Here is a 26,834-nt window from a genome sequence, read left to right on the forward strand (position 1 = left end):
AGGCTCACCCAGAGCAGATCACACAGGAAGGTGTCCAGCTGGGTTTTGGATATCTCCAGAGAAGGAGACTCCACCACCTCCCTGAGCAGCCTATTCCAGTGCTCTGGCAGCCTCAAAGTGAAGACATTTCTCATATTCAGATGGAACCTCCTGTGTTTCAGTCTGTGCCCATTGCCCCTCATCCTATCATTGGGCACCACTGAAAAGAGTCTGGTCCATCCTCTTGGCACCCACCCTTGAGATATTTATAAGCACAACTAAAATCCCTGCGGAAGGCATGAGGTGACACAGGGCTTGGGGCGAGCGGGGAGGGCTGCCATGGTGGGTGCATCACAGCCTGCCCCTCCGCTCCGCAGCGCAGCCATGTGATGCCGGAGGAGCGCAGTGGCGATGATATGGAATGTGGGCAGCTGCCTTCGGACACGCTCCGACAGGTGACGGTCCAGCGCCACCCCTGCTACGGATTCGGCTTCGTGGCCGGCAGTGAGAGGCCAGTGGTGGTGCGCTCGGTGGCAGCAGGTAGGGCGGGTGGTGGGGGGTCCCTGGACACGACCGCAGGGTGCCAGGAAGCATAGCGGCACCTTCCCCTGGTGGGACCCATCCCTGGGCTCCTGTCCTCTCCTGTCCCCTCCGGTGGGTCTGCAGGGTGCCCTCCACAGCCACATACACAGGCAAGCACTTTGGGGGTGCTCGGGACCCTCCTGCTTCCCCTCCATTCCACAGACCTGAGGTGCCTGAGCTGGCCCTGACCCTCTGTCCTGGCAGGTGGCCCCTCTGAGGATAAACTCCTGCCAGGAGACCAGATCTTGGCCATCAATGATGAGGATGTGAGTGAAGCCCCCAGAGAGAGATTCATCGAGCTCATCAGGTGAGGACAACACTCATCCCTCATCACCTCTGCGAGGTGGGGGTCATGCCAGGCCCCCCTATGCCCCAATGATAGCCTTTCAGTGTTGATGAATATCCCCCAGGCTCCACTGTCACCAGTGGTCACTGGTGGCATGGTGAAGCCTCAGCCTGAGCAGGAGTGCCTTGGAGCAAGTGCCATACCCATTCCTGGCTGGCCAAGGGTTGGGCAGCACTTGGAGAGCACCCACAGCTATATTATCAACCACCCCAAGGAGGCCACCAAGGTCCCAGCCACCATCGGGCTGGGGAAGGTGGGGTGTGCTCTCTCAATAGCCAAACGCACGTGTTGAGGTGCACCACCATGCAGTCCTGTCCATCTGAATTTCTCCTTTCTGTCACAGGAAGGCCAAGGACTTCATCATCCTCACGGTCCTACACACCCACCAGGTAAGACCAGTGGGGCCACAACCACCTCTGCGGGAGCCAGGATGGGGTTAAGAGCACTTTGAGAGACTGAGGTGTGGCCTTTGGGGACCCCTCAGGCAGCTCAACTGAGGTGGTGTACTGGTGTCCCACCACCCCAAGGCTCTTCCAAGCTGTTGAGTCTGAGAGCTGCCACAGCCCTGCAGGGTCAGTGTGGGCACACAGCCATCTCCATGTCCTTGTCACAACCTCCTCACAGGAGGGAGGGAAGAAAAATATCCCCAAACCCTGCAGTTTGCTGAGGGTGTGTCTGATTAAAGGCCCCATCATGCCAGAGAGGGATGTGCCATTGCTGTCCTGGGACACTTGGCTAGGGAGTCCTTGGGTGGATGGAGTGCCAGGCTGCGGACCCCAAGTGCACTGGGGCTTGGTGACGGTGCACTAAGTCTCGGCACCTGTGGCACTGGAGCAGACTGAACTGTCAATGCCAGACACAGCATCATTTCTCCTTTACTGAACCTTTTGATGTTGGTGAAGGAGATAAGTGTGAGAGCTCCCCTGTGCTCCCCTCTTCTCTGGGAAGGAGGTGCCACCACGTAGTACTGCTCTATCACACTTAGGGTGTTGCTGTGACTTCAGGAGCTGCTGCTCATTGTTCTGGCCCTGCCTTCAACACTGTATAACCACAACAAAGTGGACTCACTTTCCACCGCCACATTTCATGGTTTGCTGCCCACTCCCCATCATCCTGCTGGCTTTGGAGAAGCTTTCTCTGGGCCCTGTGTCTGGCTTTCCCCACACCATGGCTCCGGGGTCAGGCAGGTGATTTACCCAGTGCTCTCTTTCCAGTCTCCCAAATCTGCTTTCATCAGCGCAGCCAAGAAGGCGAAGCTCAGGTCCAACCCAGTGAAGGTCCGATTTTCAGAGCAGGTGACAGTCGGCGAGACGGACCCAGTAAGTCCTGCCCTGCCTTCCTCTGTGATTCACCCCCTTCAGGCATCCCCAGCGCTGTGGGGTGGGAGGTGGCTGGGGGTTGAAGGGCTCCTCTGCCCTGATTTGGGGTCCACAGTGGTGAGCAGCCCCCGGCCCAAGGAGCCCCATAAGGCAGATGCCCCTGGGTCAGTGCTGGGGGGACATGCCATGGTCCTCCCATGTCCCTCTGTCTGGATGGGGCCCCAGAAACTGTCCTTGGAGACTGATCCTACCCGAGTCCCATGGGTACCCAAGGTTGACACCCAGGCGGTGCCAGTGCCTGCCCTAAGGAAGGGCTGTGGGTTCCAAGCCGGTGCCAGAGACTTTGCCGGAGCACCTGTGCATGGGGCAAGTGACCAGGGCACTGCTGCGTGGCAGTGGAAGCTGTTTTGCCACAGTAACTTTCCAGTACTGTTATCTCTTAATTCCAGAAAGGTTTTATTAAGCCTTCAAAAAAAAAAAAAAAAGTAAAATAAGGCCTATAAAGTGCTTTTAGCAAATTCTATTTTTAAGCAAAATCAATTAAGTAATTATCTGGTCAAAATGTGTCTTGCTAAATAAAATCAGCCTTCACCCAACTTTTTGCATGGGGCATGTGAAGGTTGAGGTGAGCTTGGGTTCCGGGTTAGGAAAGGGGCATCGGCTCTGAGCCACCCTGGCCATCGCGTCCCCTCTGGAACACCCGCTGGGCAGCGGGACAGGCTGCCAGACACGGGTACAGCTCTGGGACGTGCTGGATGGAGTGGGATGTTCCGCTCCAGCTGCTGGGAGCCGGGGAGGTGAATCTGTCAGGACCTCCGAACCGCTCCATCTCTGCGCTTCTCGATGGCTCAGCAGAAACGCTGGATTTTCAGGGGAGATATTCCTCTTAGCGCGTAAGCCCTGAGAAGGGGACGATACCGTAACTGCTCCATCACTGACACTGATTCTCTCTCTCCACCCTCCCTCTGTCTCTCTGTGCCCCTCATCCTCCTCACTTCCCCTGTTGCTGGCCCCATGTGCCAGGACATGTTGAAGAAAGAAGCTCTCCTCCTCATTCCCAATGTGTTGAAGGTTTTCCTGGAGAACGGGCAGATCAAATCCTTCACGTTCGACGGCCGAACCACTGTGAAGGTGGGCCCCTCCGCAACCCCCCACGGCACCATCGCACTTCTCGCCTCCCATCTACCCGCTCCATTTTTCCTTGTCTCCTGCTTCCTTGCACAAACGCCGCAGCAGCGCTGGCTGGCTGCGAACTGCCACCGCATGATGGATGTCCCCTTCGCCTCCCCAGCAACACGCTTTGCAGCTGGCAGGGGTGGGTTTTTGCTGTCTTTCTCCCACTCCGAACTTTTCTCCTTGCCGTGAGCCTGCCCTCCAGGCAGAGTGGATGCTTCTGCTGGTCACCTCCTGCTGGGAGGTCACTTCACCCAGCAATGGCTGGGTACAAACCTGGCCTCATCCTGTGCTGATGCCAGAGGAGTGGGGTCTCAGGGGGTGCCAGCTCCCACCCCAGCAGGGAGCCAGTGCCTCTCACCCAAGCCTGTCCGTGGCATTTGCAGGACGTGATGGTGACGTTGCAGGACCGCCTGTCTCTGAGGCACATTGAGCACTTTGCCCTCGTCCTGGAGTATTCCAGCCCGGAGCAGAGCCACCGGTTCCTGCTGCTCCAGGACAAGCAGCCGCTGGCCCATGTAAGCTGCTGGGTGCGGGAGGGCGCTGGGATGGCCATCGCCAGTGGCTGGGGCACAGGGATGCTCTTCTGCCACCCGTGTGGGGCTTGGCTGGGGTTGTGCCGTGGTGTGGCATGGCCTCTCCTTGCTTCTGGCATGGTCTCCATGCTCAGGGGTGCAAAGGGCGGCCAAAGAGGGAGATGAGCAGGGTTGTACCCATCCCTCCCTGACAGCACTGTGAAGGTGCTCTGTGCTGCAGGCAGTGTTTCCGAACATCCTTGGCCTGTCCTGGAGAGCCAGGGAGCTGGCACTGTGTGGCAACAGGGACAAAACAGGGATCGTATAGGAAGCATTAGCCTTGGTGGCATAAACCCCTGCAGCACCAGGCAAAGCTGTCACGCTGAGTAGGGCTGGACTGTTCCCAGGATGAAAGGATTGGGTGGTGCATGGAGGAGAGAAATCAAATCCCAGCCCAGGGAGAACAGAGGGGGTCCCCTGCCCTGCAGGCAATCATACACAGCTCCTGGGCTCACTGCTCCCCTCTGGTCCTACCACAGGTTGTGCAGAGGACACACTACCATGGCATGAGATGCCTCTTTCGTGTGAGCTTCTTCCCCAAGGACCCAGTGGAGCTGCTGCGCCGGGATCCCGCGGCGTTCGAGTACCTGTACATCCAGGTAGGGGACTCACCCCTAGGAACTGGGAGCTGATGGTGTTCATGGCCCACAATGGGCCCCCCATGCTGGGCCCTGTGGACGCACACCTCGGCGGGGGCCCTGGCCCTGTGGCTGCCTGAGGGCACCTCTCCTCCCTTCTGCAGAGCCGCAACGATGTGATCAGAGAGCGCTTTGGCACGGACCCCAAGCCAGAGATGCTGCTGGGACTGGCCGCCCTCCACATCTACATCACTGTCTCAGCCACCCGCCCCAGCCAGAAGGTCTCTCTCAAGAATGTGGAGTGAGTCATCCCTCTCCCTGTGCTGCTGCGCTGTCCTCCTCTGTGTCCCCTCCCTGTGCTCCTGCTCGCAGCCCCTGCATAACTGGGCTGCTCCCAGTAGCGTTTTGGGATGCTGAGCATGAGATGCCCTGGGACCTCCCTTGGAGCTGTCTGGTGGCTCATGGGTTTGGCAGCAGTGACACGCAGCCCCTGGTCCTGCTACAGGGCTGTGCAAGACCCCTGCACGCAACATCCAGACACTTGTGGGAGCCTTGCCAGGGCTGGCGAGGATATTTGCTACAAGCCCAGGATCATTTCCATGGGAACCCAGGCTGATTTTCCTCCTGGCATCCAAGGCGAGAAGGCGGCACTGTGGCTGCGTAATCTCAGCCCGTCCCCAAGCCGCGTGGCTCTGGGTCAGCCCTTCCGTGGCTCTTAAATCCATACGGAGTCCACCTGTGCAGGCTGGCCTTGCCAGAAGTGGGGAGATGGCACCCCAGGAGGACCCCAAAAGAAGTCTGGGGATTTGCCCAGCATCCTTTAACCTTACACAAAGGCAAGCGGCAGCTGGGCTCAGCTGCAGAGCCAGGCACTGCTTCATTCTCCAGCCTGGTGCTGGTGGCTGTGACACCAACCGGGGATCCCATCCCCTTGGGGACCCAGGCTGGGGGCTGCCACTGCTCTAGCTGTGCCACCAAGGCGGTGCTGGTGCGGCTCTGGCTCCCTCTGATGGCAAGAGGACGCTCCCGGGCAGCATCCCTGCTTTCTGGTCCTCTCCTCCCATCGGCGGGGTCTCTGGCCTGGGGCTCAGACAGGCTTCCCCCCTCCCCATAGGAAGGAATGGGGCCTGGAGCCCTTCCTGCCCCCATCGCTCCTGCAGCTCGTCAAAGAGAAGAGCCTTCGGAAATCCCTCTCGCTGCAGCTCAAAGCCCACCAGAACCAGCCCGGCGGCACCAAGGTGAGCCCAATCTGCACAGCCACAACTCAGGGCTGGTGAGGTGGCAGCGTGCTCCCCGCCCCGGCCATCCTGTTGTCCCCAGCTGCTCAGGGAATCCTGTTACTGATGCTTAAGTTCCCTTGAATGGGAGACAAATCCCAGAGTGACAGCCAGGCAGCTGCTCTCTCTCCTGAATCCACCTCTGAGAGCTGATCTGGATTTTGGGGACTGCAGTGATGATCAGTGGGGTGAGATCAGCCGAGAGCCGGCTCTCGGCTTGGCTGAAGCGGCACACATCAGTTAAGCCTGTGTTTATCATTATCTCTGCTTCTGGGTTTGGAAAGCTCTGGAGGAGGCTGCTGAGCAATCAGAGCTCCCCAAGGCCAGGGGGAGGTTTATATCCCCCGGAGGGTTAAACATCTCTGGGGGGGATTATGCATCCTCTGGTAGGGTTATACATCAAGCAGATGGGTTTCTCCATCTGTACATCTGCTTTGAGTCACCTCCCAGCATCTGCCCAGGACAGCAGAGGAGCAGAGACCCCCTCCATACCATGTCAAGCTCCCGGGCTCACTGCCAGCACAGCCCATGCTCCAGGCTGCTCGCCAACACACTGCATACCCCTGCTTGGGAGCTCCCGAGTTTGTGCCGGCCTCCGGTGTTTATCCCCCGTTGTGCTGGTGGTGATCACCCATATGATGTATTTTGTCAGGTCTCCACGGCCCAGGCAAAGCTGCAATACCTGAGGATCCTGAACGAGCTGCCCACCTTTGCTGGGGTCCTCTTCAACACAGTGGGACTGGTACAGTAATTCAGGGTGGGCTGGGAGGTGCTTGGTGGTGGTCCTGAGCGTGCGCTGGAGCAGGAGAGCCAAGGGAGATGTGGCTTCCACAGAAAGTACTTCCCTCAGTCTCTTGTTCTGCCCTGCTGGGGTCCAAGCCCACCCAAAAAAGCCTTTAGAGCCTCTGCTGACGGTGGGTCAGATCTGCTCTGCGGTGCCAGGGTTGGCTTGGTTCTTGCCAGCCTTTTGGGCAAGGAGGTGATTTGTTCAATGAAGTAGGAGTAGTTTCAGACACATGCTTATAGCTGAGTCCTGCCCTGGCAGCATCCTGCCATCCTTCTCAGAGGAATGTCACCATTGGCAAAGGCCACCGCTTTCCCTGTTTGCCCACACGGAATAGCCCGGCTGGCCTTACCATCTCCATCAGCAGTGTTCCAGCTCAACCACTGCTTGGCAGCTCTCAGGAAGCTGCCACTGCCACAGTCTGCTCCTCCCTCATCTGCATCAGAAGAGGCATCTCTACCCCTCACCCAAGCTACCTCACTTTCTCCATGGCAGGAGGAAAACCACCAAGCCAAACAGGAGAACAGTGAAGCCACTAAGGCTCCCCACTCCCTGGCTCACCTCCCTGTCCCTCTTGCTCTACTCTCCCATCCAGGGGTCTCCATGCAAGTGTCACTTCTCTGCCACCCTTCCCTTTACCCCCGCCCAAGGTCTCAGTGCTCCCCTGGATTCCCTAACTCATTCTGATGTGGGTGCTTTGCCTTTTTTTTCATCTCCAACCCCAAAGCAATGACTCTGAGCCAGCCTAGGAGGTGAGCCATGTGTAAGTGGTGAAAAGTATTCCCTTATTCTCTTCTGCACTGGTCTGCCCAGCTCCTCTTCCCCTCCAAATCTGGCTGGAAGCACTGCTGATGGGCAGACCAGAGCAAGAAAGATCTCGATTTTCAGTCAAGGCTTTAGTGTGTCTTCTTTTCTAAAATGCATTCACTCCCTCTTCTGCTACCTCCTCTCAGAGGCAATGTCAGATCAGACAGATTTGTAACATGCTCTTACTTTTCTGTACTGACACTAACAGGCCTGAATATTTCATGTGGACAGTCAGTTCAGGGCTTTATTTTTAAATAGACTTGGCAGCCTGCACACCGTTCCCAGCTCTGCGGGGAGGCCCAGGGAGGGGGATTCATGGCACCAGCTTCACCTGCTGCTCTGCAAAACTCATCTGGGACCTGGTGGAGACTTGGCTCCATGGAGAGAGCCGGGTACAGCCCCAGGGTGCTTTTATTCACCCCTCTCCATCTGCCTCTCTCCATGTGCTCGTGCTACCAGGATGAGAAGCAGCCGGCCACCACGCTGCTGGTGGGACCCCGGCATGGCATCAGCCACGTCATCGACCTGAAGACCAACCTCACCACGGTGCTGTCAGAGTTCAGCAAGGTCAGCAAGATCCAGCTGTTCAGGGAGAACCAGGGGGTGGCCCGGGTGGAGACGAGCATCCTGGATGCCAAGGTAGGCACTGGGGACAGGGGCTGGTGTGGAAGCTGTGGATGAGGGTTCAGTGCTTGCCTTTAAGGGGTTCAGGACACAAGTTTGCATGTTGGAGCGTCTGCTTGGAGATTTCCAGGAATTCAAAAGCCACTTTCACATTGCGGTCACAGGGCACCTGGTCTGTGGTGTCTCCCCTGCCTGTCTGGGTCCTCATACCATGGAGGCAGGGACTGACACCAAGGGTGCGTGGTGCAGGCGTGGTGGCATTCTGGCCGTGGCCCAAACACCCACCCAACGGTTGGAGCAGGGTCCTTGGGGCAGATGGGGGTGACACAGGAGGCAGGACATTGCCTCTGCTCGGGGCTGGAGAGGAGCAGGCCATGGCCACACCTGGGATGGATGCAGGTACCGGTGGGGTTTTGTGCATTAGCAGCGCTTGTGGAACTTGTCAAGGCATGCAGGATGGTGGAATGAACTCAAAATGACGGGATGAGGAGCGTCAGGCTCAGAGTGAGAGAAGAGATCGCTGGGTGTCTCTGGGCATGAGTGTCACTGGCTCCAGTAACACACCCCCTGGGTGTCTTGCCAGCTGCCTCTGTTATCCTCCCCTTCAGCCCACGGAGCAGTGTTACCACTCCTTGGCGTACGTGCCCTTCTGGGCCCTGTGCTTTTACCATCCTGCCATCCCCTGCTAGTTGTTGCGTGGTACAGTGCTAGTTCTGGCAGTGGATCCCCATGGTCTGGCCCCACCACCCCACCTCACCCTCACAGTCTCCTGTCTCTCTTGTGTCCCAAACCCTTCAGAAGGACTGTCAGCAATACAGTAAGAGGTTTAGCGACTTCTTTAATGTCTGGTCCAGCAGCCACGCGATCCTAAGGAGATCTTCCACTGGGCTTTGCTCAGGTTTTCAATAAGCTAGGACATGTCTCTGTCAGAGTCACTGGCAGAGAGCTGTGTGCCTGCCCCAGGGCATCCTCCGTTTCCCTGCCTCCCCATGCCCAGCTCTTCCCTGCCCCATGGGGAAGGACAGAGCTGAGAGGCCGCAAATCTGACCGATAAATGCCAAGCCTCAACCTCTCCTCCCACCTTGAATTCAACAGGCCAGAGTTAGGATTGAGTTTGGGCTAAATTAGACAGGAGCTGTGCTTGGCACAGGCTGCCTCATGCCATGAGGCACAGTGGATCTGTGACCACTGTGGGCCACAGAAGTGCTGCAGAAGAGACAGGGTGTATCTGCACAAGCCCTCTGAGCCTTTGGCCATAGGTTAGTTTTGCTGACCCTGCATTCATCCTCTTTCCCTTGAGGCTGATGAAGTTGAGCAGCTTTGCAAGCTGCCTCCACATTTCCTCATCTCCTGCGAGGTATCTAAGCCTCAGCCCTCTCTGCAACCCTTTCCTTGTGCTCTCTATTTCAGCTGTAGCTTCGCAGATGTAATCATGGTGGATTTGTTCAGGATTCTCCTGCTGCCTCCTCTCCTGGTGGATTTTAGCACTTCCTCCCACCAGGCTCATTAATCCCCCCACGTCTGTTTTCCTGCTGCCTCTGTGCCTGGTCCAGTAGCTCTGCTGAACTGCAGTTACACCCCAGCAGCCTCTGCCAGAGCCACACTCATCCTCATCCTCTCTGCTTCAGCTGTTGCCTCCAACAGCCTCAGCAGTGAAGCCCTTTTCTTGCATTTGTAATTCAGTGGGTATTAGGTCACCTGTAATATCCGTAATATCCCCTCTTCTTCTCACTGAGGTCAGTTGTTGCCCAGGTGAAGTTCTGCTATCCTGCTGTGCCTGTCCTTACCCTTCCAAACCCTCAAACCTCCCCTCCTGCAGCTGGTGCAGGTGGAAGCCCTCCCTGCCCAGCCTCTCTGGCTGCCTAGAGACCCACCGGGTCTCTTCCTTGCTGCTTACGGCGCCGGTATAACCAAGGGCTGTCGTCTGCACCATGAGCGCATGGTTCTCTTGGTGCCTACGCCCCTTGGGTATGTGTATAAATCACAATATTAATACATTAATAATAGGCTGGTTAGAAGCCCATGACTGACTGCTCATCGCTCACTGCGGGCGCTCAGAGCATGTTCTTGCTGCCACGTTGCTCCGTGGCCATCTCGCTGGCTGCAAGCACCACACAGGGGGATATGCAGCATCAGGTCTGCTCCCCGCGGCCCCACTTGGCCCCGGCAGCACATTGAGCTCACAGTGGGGTGCACGGGCCCCTCTGGTGCTGCGTCCCCCTCCCTGGCACTGGGAGAGCAGCCATCCCCCCCCGGTGCGTGGCTGAGACTGGCCACAGGAGTGGCAGATTGGCTGGAGGCTGAGGGGATCCTGACGTCCAGCTGCTATAAATTAGGTGGCAATTCCCACAAGGCTTCTCCACAGCTCCTGCAGTGCAGCTCCCCTACAGCCCTGCTCTGCAGCAGCAATTAGCTCCCTGACACCACCAGCCCTTTCCTGCTGGAGGAGCAGACTTTCTGCTGCGCTCCCTCTGTCCAGCCTCCCCATTGCTGGAGAAAAGGCAGCTCACATACAATGTTCTGCAAGCACATACGCATGCACGGCAGCTTTATCTCCCTGAGACGTTCCAAGCAGCTGCCTACAGCCACCGAAAGCCCCTCTGCCTGCCTGGAGCGGAGTGAGCATCCCATTTGTGAATCTCAGCAGGCCCAGCAGCACCCTGCCAGCGCAGAGGCTGCTGTTATCTGTCTTCATTTAACCGTTATCTAAAGGGCTGGGCTTTAAAGCCAGAATGTCTGCTCCAAAATGAGGCATATGCTAATCTTTCTCAGGACAGCGATGGATGAGGCAGGCTAAGAAAAGCAGGCAAAAAGATCATTACCTCGCAGTGCTAATCTGCTCCCTGCAATTATTCTATTGCACTGAACGTGTCGCTGGCTACAGCCCTGGGTTGCAAATAAATCTGCTTCCGCTGTTGAGTCATAAACCATTAGAGGGTTGTGCTTGAAGTAGTGTCCTGACTGCTCTGGAGACCTGCGTTCAATCCGTATCTCCCCCAAAGCCTGTTGGAGACCTGCGGATTGCAGAGCAGATGGGGGTGTCCCCCTGCAGCGTGATGCCTGGTGTGGGATGCTGGTGCTGGGGCAGCTCCGGTGCATTCCCCAGGTAACAGCGGGGATGCGGATGAGCCACCCTGAACGGGTGAGGTGTTGCCAGCCCATCGCAGCTGCTCGCTGGGTTACTGTGGAAACGTCAGATGTTCGGTGACGGTTCAGGGATTTGTGCAGAAAAGCCATTTTGAATTTCTAAGCGCCAGGTTTATTGATGTCGTGTAGTTGATCCTAAGGGTTAAAACGAGGGGGTCAGGTCATGGAGCAGCCATCAGCTGGGAGGTCTGCACACCCCAACCACACCAGCCAGTGCCGCCCAAACGTCCTTATCTGCTGTTTGCCTGCAACTGCAGCCCAGAGGTACCTGCCAGGAAGGAGCTGGGGAAGATTTTCAGGTAACAAGCAGACTTGAGGAGATTGTAAACAATTTGCATTTAGTTCAGGAGGAAGAGAAGCAGTGTTTGTCTTATAAATTGTTCACTGGGTATTTAGTTGGTTTGTTTTGGAGCTTTTCCATCCTGGGCTTCAGTTTCTGTGCAAAACGTTTTTGATACAGACCCAGGGCTGGTGCTTCTGCTTTGCTTTCTTTAGCTCTTTGCCACTGTGAGGGTGGCAAGTAGGGGGCGAATTCTGGCAGGACCCCTTGTAGAGGAGATGAGCAACCTCAGCGCAGAGGAGCAAAAACCTCCAGGCCACTGCTCCTGGGTCAAAGGAGGATTTTTATTCCCTGCAGCGTCCAAGTGAGCTGCTGGGAAGAGAGGAGCAGGTTTTGCCTTGACAGCGATGGAGGGAGCGGGGCAGGTTTGCTTGGAAATACTGAGAAAGTTCACAGCACGGAGCTGGGGGCGGGATGGTGCTTCCTCAGCCATGCTGCACCGGTGCAGACATTTTGCAGGACTGTGTGGTCATTCCCACCTGGAAAAGTCCTTTCTTTGCTGAGGCTGTCACTTCTTCACTCTTCCTCCTGCGCTCCAGGCTTCCTGGTGTTTGAGCATTGATTCTGGAGCTCATAGATTTGCTGGGGATGGGGTGGTGGTGCATGGTGTCTCCTGTGATCTTTATGCATTAAATGCAGATTGTCTCGGTGGTCTGGGGGCTGCAGCCTTGCACCTCCTGGGGGCTTCGCCCTCCAGCTGCCCAGTGGTGCTGGGACCAGCATTTGAGTGTGGCCAATGCCCCTGAGCCAGCTCAGATTTGGGCTTCCAGGCATGCATCTCACCTCCTCTCCAGCGCAGGACTGCAGAGTCCTCTTCTACCTCCCAGCATCCTGGGAAAGGCCGTGTCAGCATCTCCTGCCCCACATCCGGGGCTGCTCCCCAGACCAGAGCAGCTGCTGACGTCCAGCTCCGCCAGGTTGCACCCCTGGCTATGCAGCCCCACAGCTACTCCAGAAGGAAAGGGGTTTTTTTTCTTAACCAAAATGCCTTTTCAAATGGAGCATTTCGCCTTTCTGATTTACACAACTACATGCCACTGGACTTTTTATTATTAACAGTGTTGACACTGGCAAAAAAATCTTCCAAAGCCTTCTGAATGGGAATGAAAGAGGAATGCTCGAGGGGCAGCAGGACTGCGTGAGCCTGGGCAAGTGTCTGCAATGTAACAGGATCGGTCCCAGGCTGCGGCTCGTCCCCACGCTGGGCTGCAGGGCAGGAGCCCACGGCAGCTGGCCCCTCACCAAGTACAATTCAATCAAAGGCATCGGAGTAATTGACTTCATGTCTCCCAGCGGGGCCTGCAGCCAGCTGGCACTTTAGCCGAGATCAAGACTCAACAGAGGAAAACAAAGAAGGAAAAATTAATTCAGAAAGGTCCCGGCTGCTGCTGTGCCTGGAATCTGGCTATCGATGGCAGCGTCCCTGGGGCGCCGATGTGCTTCCAGCTTGCCATGGAAATAAAAAGCTGCCATGCACGGCTGGGGTGCAGCCTGCTCCTCTGCCCTGGAAGGAGCCAGGTCCTGCCCGACGGCCGCCTCTCCATCTCGCTGGCTTCCCGAGCCCCATGGGACAGGGACGCGCGGTGGGTGCCGAGGTTGGTGCCGTACGCGTGTTTGCCAAATTTTAAGCTGAAAATGGTGGACAGCCCCGTCAAACTGCGAGGCTGGCATTGCTGCCACTCATGCAAGCAATGACTGAAGCCCGTTGGATTTCTCCTACACAAGGAGCAAGGCTTTGGAGTGATGAGGGACCTGAAGGCTCTAGCTCCCTAAGCTGAAGTCATCTTTATTTGCATTAAGCCATTCTGAAACAGTCATCTCACAGTAGAGAGGGAGGGATCAAGATTTCCCTTGGCTCAGCACCTGGGACACAGTTTCCCCCTTGCAGAGCCTTTGTAGTGGGATGTAAAGCAAAGCGGGTACCAGCATGTGGTGCTAGCTCTGGTGTCACCCATAGCGCTGCCCACGGGCACCCAGGACAGGAGCCAGCCAGAAACATGAGACAGACAACATATGGAGCGGATGAGTTTCCAAGCCTGCAGAGCCAAATTTGTTTTGCTCATTTAAAAAAAAAGAAAGCAAGCAGAACTTAGGCATCCCGCGCTGTGGACCTGAGCGCAGCCGGATGGTGCTGCAACCTTGGGATTCCTAAGAACTTGCTCCAACAAATAGGAAACGTGGAGGATGCCAAAAGCACCAGCAGGCTCTGGTTATTAGAAATCCCCCAGGGAAGAGCACAAGCCATTTGAATAGCTGCGAGGGGGGAGACGGATGTCGGCCAGGGTGGCAGCTGCAGTGTGATGGGAAGGTGTTGGCTGGACCTGTCTGTGCCTTTCCTAGGACACAGCAGCACCACGGTGGTGGAGATGAGGAGACACCTCCATGTCTGCAGCCACCAGAGATGGTTCCTCAGATCCTCAGGACGGAGGTGCCGCTGCAGAAACCTGAAGGGCTGCTGCTAACAAAGGCAGGAGGTTTATCGATCAACAAATGGGAAATAATGATCCTAATCACAAGCAGCCTGGTATTGATAGAGCTGAGTTAATAATGCTTAAAGGGAGGGAAAGAAAGGTCAGTGTACGCGTGAAAAATTGACTGCTGTCTCGTTAGGCCTGGAAGCCTGTATTATTAAATACAAGCTTAGCAGTGCACCTCAAGTAAACCAGGGAACATAAATTATGTAAATTCATTTCCCACCTTTCTACTGTACTACATTAAAGGAAGCAGGGTGAGACTCAAAGTACATGATAAAGGAGGGAGATTAAAAGGAAATGCATATAAGCTTAAGGGTTATAGCATGCATAGATCAGATCATAATTTAAATATAAGGACTCTTAAGATCCTGCAGCATAACCATGGCCATAAAATTCCTTCCAGACTTTCTTCTATGAAGCCTTCACCTTTGTCTGAACAAGAGAATATTCTCCAGAAGGACATCAAGGTTTGATTTAAAGGCAGAGCATAATAGAAAAGGCACTATATCCTTAATAAGCTAATGGAAATCTCTTCTCTTATATTCAGTATAAATGTATTTTGGTTTACTTTCCAGAGAGATTGATTGCCAAGCAGGAAACTCTTAAGTGAAAAAATGTCGTTTTTCTCATTAGGACTAGAAAAATCTAGAAAACCGGTATGAGTGAAAGATCAAAACATCAATAATTTCAGGCTGCTATTATGCATTAGATGTAGAATGAGCATTCTCTTTAAAATTTGCTGCTTTTCATGTTGGCATATTACAGGTCAGAGATGAACCTTTACCTGTGCATCCCTCTGGGAATCTGATGTTTGGCATTTTTAGAGCAGTGGGATTATCCCAGTAAGTTTGTTTCTGTGTAAAACTAGCGAGGTATGAGTCCCTGCAGCTACTGCAGCGAGAACGCGCGGGTGAGGTGGAGGAAGAGGATGGGCTGGTCGGCATGAGTTGTGGTGAGGGGATCACCTGGAAGGTCACTCAATGACTTGTTTTCCATCGGTGATTAACACCACGTCCTGATTAACAGCTGGGAAAGAGGGACCGATGGGGTGGGCAGTAGGTCTTAGAGGAATGACACCAGTTTTGCTCCTGCTGCATCCTTCCGTGCCTTCCAGCTGCTCGCAGAAGTCTCTCTGCTCTATTGCACTGCCAGGTTTAGAAGAATGAAGATTCACACTCTTTCAGGTTGCTGCCTTTTTGTCAACTCTGGCTGAGGTTGAGCAGCGAGTTATAAAAATGGCAGAGAGAGGTAGGGATGTTGCATGAACCCCAGCCCCTTGGGGCCCAGGCCAGTGCTGACCACGGGCACGAGCACTCGCTGCTCCTTGCAGGGGGTTCCCAAAGCAAAGGAGGTCAGTCCTGCTCACTGCAAGACACGGGTATCACAAGGAAGCCCAAAGCACAGATTACGGTCCTGTGTTGTTGTTACTTAGAGCAGCTCCCTGCAATGCTGCCCTGAATTTACTGCCTAAACCCCTTAGCAACATTATTTGACTTTCTTAACCGCTGCATGAAAAACTTCCAATGTTTGCTCAGCTCGCCTGTACCCGGTGGCCTCCATGAAATCTCATTTGCTTTGCCTGCGTGGAACAGGGTGACCAGCACTGCTGATGTCTAAAAATAACATCTCCCTTAGCTGCCATCCCTGACACCTCCTCTTTGTAGCCTGGTTTCCCAAGGAAACAAGGCTGCTGTCATCGTGTTGCCTCATTGCCTCTTGACCCCACAAATCACTTTCAGGTCTGTTGGCCACGTTCAGGGAGATGGGGCAGCAGGGTGGAAGCCTCGAAGCTGCCCCTGAAGTGATTTAATCCCTAGTAACAATATTTGAATGCTCAACAATTAGAGAAGAACTCTCACACCACTTGCTTGCCACAATGTGAGAGTAATTGTTAAGACTCCTCACTAAGCCATGATGCTCTTTTTCAGAGTAAAGTGTTATGGTTAACCCTAGAATGCCACACACTGGCTGCTGGAAGCTATTCTGGATGCTGGGCTTGCTTGGAGACCTGGCAAGGAGCTTGTGGCATCTTGGCATGTTCCATGTGTTTTATTTGTAGGCAAGAAACACCATTTGGGGTGGTTGTGTCTCAGTCCTGTCTGCCTTCAGGAGGATTGATCCAGAGGCTGCTTCTTGCCAGCAAGAACCTACAGTCCCATCTCTGGGAGCATCCTGAAGCAGAGGTATCTGAGCAAAGACAGAAAGAGGGCCAGTGCTGGTACCCAGCTGGGGGCACTGGGGCTGCACCGCAGGCTAAATGACAAGTGCTAACAGGGAGGCAGAGACAGTCCATGACTCTGTGTCACCCAGCCACGGTGTCCCCAGGAGTTAAGTGGTTACACAGTGGAAACTATTCCCCTAGTTTTCTTTTTGAAAGGGGATTCTCAGCCTGCCTTGGCCTCTTCATTTAATCTCCTGCTAATGGACACTCGTCAGCCATTGCCTCCCTCCCCTTGGCGTTTTCTCCCTTTCTTGTTGCTAGCACGCAAACCCTCGCTGCTGCATAGCAGAGCAGGGAAAATGTGCAAATGTCTCTTTATTCAACAGATGGCTTGAAAAACCCAAGAAGGCTTAGCCCTATGTAGAAGGCACTTGTTTTAAGGATGCTTCATATGGCAGAACTGGAACACACTATTTCCTTTCATCACCTTTTCATCATCCTTTCCATCACTTATATCAAGACTGGAGCTGGTCTCACGCCCCTCACCTGAAATGACACGTTCCTGCCTCCTTCGGGCTACGTGGAGAGTCTCTTCTCTCCTTTCTTTCTACATTGATACTTTCCCTTTGATCTCTGTCATCTCGGGTTTATTCTCTATGATGCAAAAAGAGCCTTGTCAAGCAGGCAGGGGCAGGGCCTCTCAGCAAAGCACGTTTGCTTGTCAGGTTATTTCTTTTCCTGCACAGCATCCAAGGAAGGAACTTCTTTACCCTGGCCCTGGGAGGAATCAGCCCCTGCCAGGGGCTGGTGTGTTTTGGGCAGAGCCACACGTGATGCCAAGGGCTGATGGCTTCACACCCAGATCTATTGCGTTGTATGCTCCAGAGTGGGATGTGCTGTAAGGCTGGGTCTTCCTTTGCCAGAGCTGGCTTAAAAAAGCAAGTGCTGAGCAGAGCACAGAACTGGCCAGTGGGTACCAGGAACCTCCTGTGGTTATAAAACAAGAAAACCAAAATAGCTGTAATGCTTTTCACACTGCGTAGGCTTAAAGTGATTTTTAAAACAGGCTTCATTTGCCCTGGATATGGTAAACAAGTTCTTCTGAGTCCTGCAGCGCTGTGAGCGTGCAAGATCCTGAGCATGGCAGCCTGAGCAACAGCAGTGGTTAAACATCCCTCTGTTGCCTCAGATAAGCCCTGTACCTGGGTGCAAAGGTCCTTGAGGTGAGTGTGCTTTGTGCAAGGGGTGGATGAGGGCTAGAGCTGCCATGCAATGACTTTATTGAAGGCACTGTCAATTTTTTCTCCATCTCACGCGTCTCGCCTTGAGTGGTGCTGACACAGGCTCAGAGTGGTGGCTGGGGGAGCCCATGATGGGTTTTTGCCCCTTCTGCATCTTGCTGGAAGCAGATGTCTTAGTTATGGGAGCGCAATGTGATGCCTACAATGAAACAGGGGTTGTGGCAGCAGGAGCTGGTTGCATGGGGGGGCCCCGCCACGCACAGCCTGTGCCCTGCAGGGCTCCCCCTCCTTCACCATCCTTGGAGGACTGGCGAGCAGGAACTGCAGCAAGGCGCTTTCTTGTGCAGAACGAGTTTGTTGGGTGACCTGGAGCAAGGACATGCACCTGGCTGGTTCTTCCTGTGTGGGTGCTAAAAATGCCAGCCAGCTCACCAGTTACACCAGTGCAAGGGCCCAGCACAACCCCTTTGGAGCCCTGGTCCACGTCGGCTGAGCCACGTGGCCCTCATGCGCTTTGCCCCTCTTGCCTTCCAGCCGCTGGTGCTGCTGATGGAGTGGCCTGAAGCCACCAACTTCGCCTGCCTGATTGCAGGCTACTGCCGGCTCCTGGTGGACTCCAAGAAGATGATATTCTCCAGAGCCCCCAGCCAGCCGCCTCCGCCTCAGATTATCAAGGCAGGTACGTTTCAGCCTCTGCTTTCTGTGTGAGACCCTCCTTCTCCTCCCTCCTCCTTCTCCTCCCTCCACCCAGAGCTCTGCAGCATTAGAAAGGAGAAGGGTTTCTCTGGCATCTCCCCTCTGCAGAACCGGCAGCCCTCTTTATAACCAGAAAAGAGGGAGCAGGGAGACAAGTCCTCATTTTGGATAAGCGCTGTCTTGCAGTGTCAGCTTGGGCCCTAAACACTCACTGCAAGCGTTGTCCTGGCAGCTCCTCGAGCAGATCCAGGAGGTGCCATCTGCAAAGACCTGTAATGCTGCCAGCTAAACGCTGGGTCCTCACAGAACAGCCTGTGCATTGCCGCAGGGATGCAGCACATGCCCCTTGGCCGGCATCCTGGCTCCAGAGAGCAACATGAGCGTACGGACTCAGCCAGGGACTGCGCTCCTGCTGCCTACAGACACTGCTGCCTTCATCCACGGGGTGTGGGCTGCATGGGCAGCTCTGCAAGCACAGCTGCCCCGCTGATTTCCTAAATCAGGAGGGAAACTTTGGTGTCCCAGCTGTTCAGGTGCCCAGCCAGATGCAGGGAGCAGATCTGGGCATTCGGGAGACCAGAACAGCTAAACGCGGGTTCTGTCCCACCAGGCACCGGTGCTCTGTGCTTTGAGGATGGATTGCAGGTGTCAGCCACCCTCAAAATGATGGATGATTCTCAAGAGTGATTTCAAACAAGAGCCAGCCATGAGCTACATTGGGTTGTTCCATGTGGGTGTTCACATCGAGTACATTTTGTATGCGGAAATATAGGATCAGTGGCTGGAGATGGGCAAGATACCAACCCAGCTGACTCTGGGAGGTGGCCCCTAGACCTCCCGTGTGACACTGCAGCTCCAGAGAGCTGTGACAAGTTTTCAGTTTAGCTGGCAGTGTCAAAACAGCCTCCTCAAGATGGGACTACCTGGGGGAGGTGGGAGGAGTGCCGAGAACTCATAGGGCCATTGGGAGAGGACTCGGTGCCTCTGAGGTCTAAGGACACGGACTTAGCACATGTGGGAGGACAGATTCACAAGAGGCATCAGGAAAGCATCTGCGGCGACCTCAGTGAATCCAGGGAAAGACCTGGAAGGTGATGTTGGCGTAAGTATAAGTGCATGGTTTCCTTTCGTTTCTTCACCTTACTGACAACTGTCACTGTGCTCTCTGCTCTGGGTGCCCTACAGAAACACGTTTAGTCACATTTGGCTATAAGTGAAGGGTGTTTCTAGCTTAACTGGCTGTCATCAGAGTGGTCCTTCCCTGAGATGGGCTACAGGGACACATGGGGCACAGGGCTGTGGGGAGTGAGAAGAATGAGGTAGGAGGCGGAGAGCATCCCAGAACATCCCCAAGGGCTCAAAGGGATGCTGGCAGTGCCCACAGTTGCTGGTCTTTCAGGGGGTGTCTCAGCATGTGCGAGCGGTGCAACAGTGATAATAGTGAGGATTTTTCCTTGGAGAGATTTTGCTTTGTGGCCACAGTCCAAACCAACGCCAAAAGGGGCAGAAGATCTCACCCTTTTCTTGACAGTCTCTTGAAACCAATGTCACTCTGCAGGGGGCTGGAGGGAGTGTGAGGAGAAGTCATGGTGTGGGCAGGACAGTGATGGAGCAACGGATCCATGGTCTTTGTGCGAAAGAGCGAGCCCCTGTCTCAATGGCCTGGTCTGTCCTTAGTGGTGCAATGAAAATCTGACCAATGTAGCAGAACGGTTTCCCTGCAGACCCAGCACACTCAGCCCAGCTGCTCAGGAGTCCTTCAGAAGCAGTGAATTTAGTGTGCATTGAGAAAACAAAGTCTGCTCACAGTTCTGGTCTTGCTAGGTCTGCAGGCTGAGCTGTCAGGAGCCGAGTGGATCACAGGGAGCAGGGACTGCTGATCGTTAGCACATCTCTGCAGGAACGATAAGAAAGCCTCACTGGGATGAATCAAGTTAGCCCAGGCTTTGACCTTCCGGGCTGCAGGCAGGCTGTGCCAGGATCTTGTAGAATGCAGAATCAAGCCCTGGCCCATGCTTTTTGCCTCGATGAGAAGCACATCCATCTTCCCCAAGGCCCATTAAGACCTCCTGCTGAACAGCAGACAATTTTAGAACTGCACGCTCTGCCCGGGTGCTGTCAGTTAAATCCATCTTTCCACATGTCCCCACAGAGCCATACGCCAGATCCTTGCCCCGCTCCCACCAGCAACCATCACCAGCCAAGGAGCTCCATGCTCTTGGTTGTGCTCTTGGCTCTTTGTCAGGACCTTCTCCCTCAGAGCATCCATCAGCTGGGTTATGGATTTTAGAGTTTTGGCCACATTCAGCAACAGACCCGGCTCAGCACGGGCAGCCAGCGAGGCTGTCTAAGGAGGGCATGACCCATCGGAGCTGCCTGGCTTTGGGAAGCTTCTGCTTTGGTCCATGCTGCCCCACCGCAGCCCAGCACTGAACACACATCCCCAGCCATGGGAGCCTTGTGTTCCCTCACACAGCTGTCATTTCTGAGTACCGCCGTGTCCATAAATGAGAGAGATTGTTTTGATTGGGATTTTAGCATTGCAGGTGATGAACAGTATAACACAAATGTGTGTTTGGGGAGACAAATTGTCCAATTTGTTGAGCTAATGAATTTAATTAGGAATTATTTGATTTAATTTATACTCAGTAAGATGGAGCCTGGATCCCCCTGGCAGCCATTCTCAGCACAGCTGCACAATTCAACCTGTAATGCAGACAGATGCCCCTCCTGAGGGCTGGACCACTGGCCAGAACTTCAAGCAATATTCCAGCCGCTTGCCTGGCACAAGGGAGCAATGGGAGGTTGTTGCAGCGAAGTGCTTAACAGTGCAGGGCTCTTTCAGGGCTGTCAGCCAGGCAGAAAGAAGACATTTTCCCAGGTAACTGAGGTGTATCCAGCCCGGATTGGGGCTGGGGGTTGGACTAGATAACCTTTAAAGATAACTTCCAACCTAAACTATTCTATGAGCTGCATGTGCAGGACATTTCTTCCCACACTCATTACTGGCACACAGGCCAAGCGGGTTGCAGAGGGTGGTTTTTCAAAAGACCATCCACACGGCCTGGCTGTTCCACAGGGAACACGTGTGTCCCGCTGCAGTCTGAGGGCTCGAGGACACAGAGCACACGGATGCTTCTCCAGGGTGAGCAGGAGCCTCCCCGTGCTGTCTTTCCGTCTCCCACGTGCTGCTGCTCATGTGCCTGTTGTGGTTTTGGTTTAGATTACATCAATGCACACAACCTGCACCGGCCTGCCACGGGAAAGAAAGAGAGCGGGTTGGTGGGTGGCTCTGCCGCCGGCGCCAGAGCAGACGGGTCTCCAGCTGCCAGGGCTTCGGACTCGGAGCTCATCAGCTTTTGCTATCTGCACATGCGAGAGCAGAAGAAGGAAAGAGAGAGCAAGACGGATATCAATGAAAACCTGATTTTTTTGGAGGAAAGTCGTCCCAGGACCAAATCTGACCCCACTTCCAAAAGCTCTGGCCAAGGCTACAACGGGGCAGGGAACGAGTACGACCCGGATGGCCTTGACCGAGACAGGCACGCGAGCAGGGCCAGGGCGCACACCATAGACACCCACCTGCGGAGCGACACCTGGCACTTCTACTGCGAGTCCTGCCAAGCCAAGATCAAGAGCCGGCTGGCCTCGTGCAAGGGCGGCAAGCCCGGCAGCACCCGGGACAATATGGTGGACTTGATGTCGCTTCCCCCTCCCGGGAGCGATGAGGAAGAAGACGAGACAACATCCCTGCTCCCCGCCATCGCCGCCCCCCCTCCCGGCTTCCGAGACAACAGCTCGGACGAGGACGACCCCAAGCGCCGGGCGAATGCCCAGAGCCAGGAGCAGGGCCGGCACCTCTGTGGCATCCTCTACGATGAGATCCCTGTCACACTGATAGACAACGTGCAACCGCGGACTGTCCGAGACCATGCCCAAGAGCTGGACGATGCCCTGGTGTCTACCCTGCAGGCACTGGAAGCTCTGGCTGCTTCAGAGGATTGTACACATCCCCCACCACAGCAGACCACAGGTATTTCAGTGGCTGTGACTTTCTTTCTTCCCTGTAGCCTTTCTTTCCTATGGTACATCCTTCCCTTTAGTCTCCTTCTCCCATCCTATATGTGTTTGTGGAGCAGCTGCTGGTTAAAACTAAGCATCAGCTCCTCCCTGCTGTGACCCCACTCAGCTGGCGCTTTTGGCTCTCAGACTCTGCAGCTTTCCACCCAGGTTTTGCAGCGTGTGAGCCCTTTCCAGGGCAAACCTGCTGCCAGATGGGTGTCTCTGGGACCAGCCTGCTGGCAGCACAGTCCTTGGTCCCTCTCCCCGCATTGGTTGCCCTACTCACTATGGCAGAGTAGCTGCTCCCTGATTTTCCTTCTTGCTCCAGACAAGTCCCCATAGCTCTGCTATCACTAACACTGGAAGGCTTCCCAGGACCTTTTCCTGGGCCAAGAGCTCTTGCTGAATTGAACTAGCAAGCCAGCTCAGTGCTGAGAAGTGATCTCTCTTAAAACATTAACTCTTAGTTGCAGGAAGACACTAAAGCTTCTCTGATGGGACAACGTGTCCTGCATTCCTGGGACCATCTTGCCGCGTGGTTTCCCCTCTCCTCCATGTAGCAGTGTGGTGTGAGTGTTGTCGTGGGGTTTTCTTTGTGTCCCTCCTCAGGTCTTATTGTCCTGGCTGCCATCACCCCTGAGTCATCCTTGGATTCTGGCCATGAAACCAACTCTTCAGAGCTAACTGATGTCTCGGAGATGGTCTCTGCTATGAAGCAGCATCAGAACGCAGCCTACTTCCTCGCTCAACATATCAACAAAGAAAATCTCCTGGCCAGAAAGGACTTGCCTTTCCGAATCCAGAGCTGTGCTGCCCAGGCTGTGCTCACCTCCCCCTGCCCCCTTGGCCGCCAGGAGCCGAGCCCTTCACTGAAGCCGGCTTTCCCTCACCAAAGCCGCAACCTTACCAACTGCAAGAGCAAACAGGAGCAGCAGCAGCACGCTGAGCGGAGCTACACCTTGGCTGTCCAGCCAGTGCTGACCCCCCAGCTTCCTGAGCAGAACAGGGGGGCTCCCACGCCAGGCTCTGAATGCAAAGGCCACACAAAAGCTGCCTTTGAGGTGTCTTTGCACGCCACTGCAGCCCTGAGCAGGGAGCACGCACAGGATCTACAAGAGAAGATCCCCAAAGAGGTCCAACCAAGCTCCAAGCTTGTCCTGGATCAAAAAAGTGGTGAAACTCCAGCTATCATTTCAGCTGCTCTGCAGCAAGTGGCAAATGCAAAATGCTCAGCTCCCCAAGTGGTCACGGCCTCAAAAGAAGACAAGAACACGAATGGTACCAGCAGCTGTACAACAGCCAGCAGCAAGCCTTTGAAACTTAAAGGAGGTCCACAGACTGGAGAGACATTATGCAACTGTCAGCAGCAGCAACTCTCCCCGCAGCAACACTGTGAAGTTTCTCCAAGTCCTAAGGAAGCTCATGGCAGTAAGGCTGAAGCTTTCCACCTCACCTCAGCAGGTGAGGAAATGACACCTGGTAAGACTTTTGCCTCTAAAAGCTACCAGCAGAAAGTGAGTAAAGATGCTCCAGGAAAAGCCGCAAGCGGAGAGCCAAGTCAGAAGGCAGGTGGGGAAGGCACAACCCTTTTTCAGAAACACGCAGCTCCTTCAAACCAAGGACAGAAAATGCAACAGGAATGTTCATCCAAAAATTTAAAAGCTGAGAGCAGCAATCCGCACTCTCCATCACCTGCTAGCACTTTCAGGACCACCAGTGAGGAACCCAAAGGGCCAATCCAGCTGGTGCCCAGATCTGAGAGCTTGCAGATCAGCACTGTGCCTTCCAAAAAAGCAGAAAAAGTCCTGGAGGTGACTCAACAAGATGCTGATGTCCCAGCTAAACCCAAAGCTCCGAAAGCTCCCTTCAGGTTGAGGAACCTGTTCTCCGCAACTTTTCCGACCCGGCTGAAGAAGGAGACAGACGAGCGGCAGGCCCAGCTGCAGAAGGTGAAGCAGTATGAGCTGGAATTCCTTGAAGAGCTGCTCAAGCCAAAAAGCAAAGGTGACCTCCCACCACAGGAGTATCTGCACCCCCCTGCCCCTGGGCGCTGCAGCTGCCAGCTCAGGAGCAGTCCTGTGCAAAAGGTCCCGGGGATGTCCAGGGAGCAACGCCGCAGCTGCGACTGCAAGAGGATTTGCAGGGGGGTGAGGCCACCCCCCAACCAGTTGGCCGTGCCAGAACTGGAGAGGCGAGGGAGGGATAAAGCTACCGATGAGCAGAAGCTGGCAGAAGCCATGAGGTTGACGAGCATGAGCAGCCCTTCCAAAGGGAAGCGGATACGATCCACAAGTTTAGAGTCCAGAGACTACCGGTCAGATCCAGAGAACGGTGTGTCCTGTTTGACAACGTGCACTTCCCAGGGGGAGTGCATGGGTGCTCCGCACTACAGGAAGCTCTTGCGTCGCTACAGTGTCAGTGAAATAGATAAGACTGATAGGACATCCCTGTCCTCTGATTTCTACCAGAACATCTATACAGCCAAGCAGAAAGGCCCCCAGAAAGAGCCTGAGCCCAGCATCCTTTGCCCTGTTCTGAAGAGCAAAATCCAGGAAGCCTCTGGAATGGCTGATCCCTCCTACGTCCAGATAGCACAGGAGAAAAAGAACCAGAAGGGTTCGGCAGTGTTCTCTGTCCAGGAGGAGATGTATCCAAGTCCTGCTGAGCTGCAGGATGAAGACATGGAGGATGAGAAGTGCTGCTCCATCCGGTACTGCTTCTACTACAGGAAATGCGACGTTGCAGATGATGGGAGCGAGAAGGATGAGCTGTCCTACTCCATCCCCATGCAGATACTCCCAGGAATGAAGCTGGACAATCAGATGGTCCCAGTCATGAGCAGGACCCTTCAGGTCCTAGATGCAACAGCCTGCAGCAGTCCCAGTGACAGTCAGACCCAGGAAATAGATTTAAGGACCTCCACTTTTGAGGGGAGCTTGGCAAAGATCAACACCCTTCGAGGCCATGCCTACAGCTTTCCCAATGGGTTCCTGCAAGTGCAGCTGGACACCAATGAGCTCCTGACCATCCTGAGGCAGTGCGTGGTGAGCCCCGACGTCCAGGACGGCAAACCCTACATCTCCCAGCTGGCCGAGTACAAGAAAGAGCTCGCCCTCAAGTTCAAGGAGTTTCGGGCATCCTGCCGCCGCGTGGCAGCTGTCGACAAGAGTCCTACCCACATGCTCTCTGCCATCACAAGCAGCTTCCAGGTGCTAAGCAGTCTCATCGAGACATTTGTGAGGCTGGTGTACGTCGTGCGCTCGGAGTCCCAGCGCCAAGAGCTGCTCACAAAGGTGGAGGAAGTGGTGAGAAACTACACCTTCCTCCTGAAGGCTGCGGAGGAGTCCACAGCCAGAACGCTGAGCCACCAGCAGACGGTGGAGCAGCTCGCCCGCCAGTCAGCCACGGTTGCCACTGTCATGAGCACGCTCACACGCTCCCTCAAGACGCTGATCAATAAGTAAGCCAGCGACGAAAACCAACAAGCCAGTGTGTTCTGGGCCATGTGCTAGTGATAGGTCTGGTGAGGATGCATCTCCACAGGTCCACATCTACGGGGGTCTGCGGTAGCCAAGATGCTCTTTTATCTCTGCAGAATGGATGGTTGTGTTGGTGTGTTTTTGAAGAGTAAATTCATGCCCTGTCGCAAGCTGTGCCACCAGCTTGGCAGGGGTCTCGAGCAGTTGCTCTGCTTGCTCTCCCATGCTGGCTGGTCGGTGATGGCACTTGAGGGGGCACAGTCACCCCGTCCCCACACTTGTTTGGTTTCATGTGGTTCTGAGCCTCACTTGTGCAAAGATCTGTGTCACGGTGTGTGGTGGGCCAGTGAGTTAGCAGGAACAGAGCTGAGATCTCCCAGCTTCACTTGGGAGCTAAACCAGTGTCGTGCCACATAAACAGCAGTTCTGCCTCCAGGGTCTTCCTGGCCCGCAAATGCAATGTGATCAGCAGCACAAGGGATCTCTGGGGTGCAGGTCCCTGCTGCTATGCTGGGGCTTGGGAAATAGTCCTAGTGCGGGCAGGATGCTACAAGCCTGGGGCAGGGCTAGGTTACCCCAGCAAGCTCTACTCTCACAGCTTAGGCAACAGTGCCCTAGTCCTGAGCACAGGTACTGCCCATGCAAAAGGCGAGGGCTTAATGCATATGAGCAGGAAGGATGCAGGGAACGACAGGCCTGTCTGGCCTCAGTGCCAGGGAAGGTTATGGAGCACATCATTTTGAGTGCTATCACACAGCATGTGCAGGACAACCAGGTGATCTGGCCCAGTGAGCATGGGTTTATGAAAGGCAGGTCCTGCTTGACCAACCTGATCTCGTTCTATGACCAAGTGACCCACTTAGTGGATGAGGGAAAGGCTGTGGATATTGTCTACCTGGACTTTAGTAAAGCCTTTGACACCATGTCCCACAGCATTCTCCTGGAGAAGTTGGCAGCTCATGGGTGTACTCTTGGATGGGTGCACTCTTGGATGGGTGTACTCTTCACTGGGTAAAGAACTGGCTGGAGGGCCGGGCCCAAAGAGTTGTGGTGAACAGAGCTAAATTCAGTTGGTGATCAGTCATGGGTGGTGTTCCCCAGGTCTCAGTATTGGGGCCAGTTCTGTTTAATCTCTTTATCAATGATCTGGACAAGGGGATTGAATGCACCCTCAGTAAGTTTGCAGATGA

At 54.7% G+C, this 26,834-nt stretch overlaps 1 protein-coding gene across 1 annotated transcript; it reads left to right on the forward strand.

Moving 5' to 3' along the window:
• Positions 1-368: 368 nt before the first annotated feature.
• FRMPD3 (FERM and PDZ domain containing 3) lies at positions 369-25,629 on the forward strand (the record flags this gene model as incomplete). Its single annotated transcript, XM_080352556.1, has 14 exons — positions 369-519; positions 766-868; positions 1,251-1,296; positions 2,122-2,226; positions 3,250-3,357; positions 3,786-3,917; positions 4,454-4,573; positions 4,717-4,853; positions 5,667-5,790; positions 6,482-6,571; positions 7,880-8,059; positions 17,942-18,086; positions 21,327-22,136; positions 22,775-25,629. The coding sequence occupies 14 exons, from the start codon at positions 369-371 to the stop codon at positions 25,627-25,629; spliced, it is 5,106 nt and encodes a 1,701-aa protein (XP_080208682.1).
• Positions 25,630-26,834: the final 1,205 nt, after the last annotated feature.

Source organism: Nesoenas mayeri, assembly GCF_963082525.1.
Source record: "Nesoenas mayeri genome assembly, chromosome: 13".
NCBI classification, from domain to species: Eukaryota; Metazoa; Chordata; class Aves; order Columbiformes; family Columbidae; genus Nesoenas; species Nesoenas mayeri.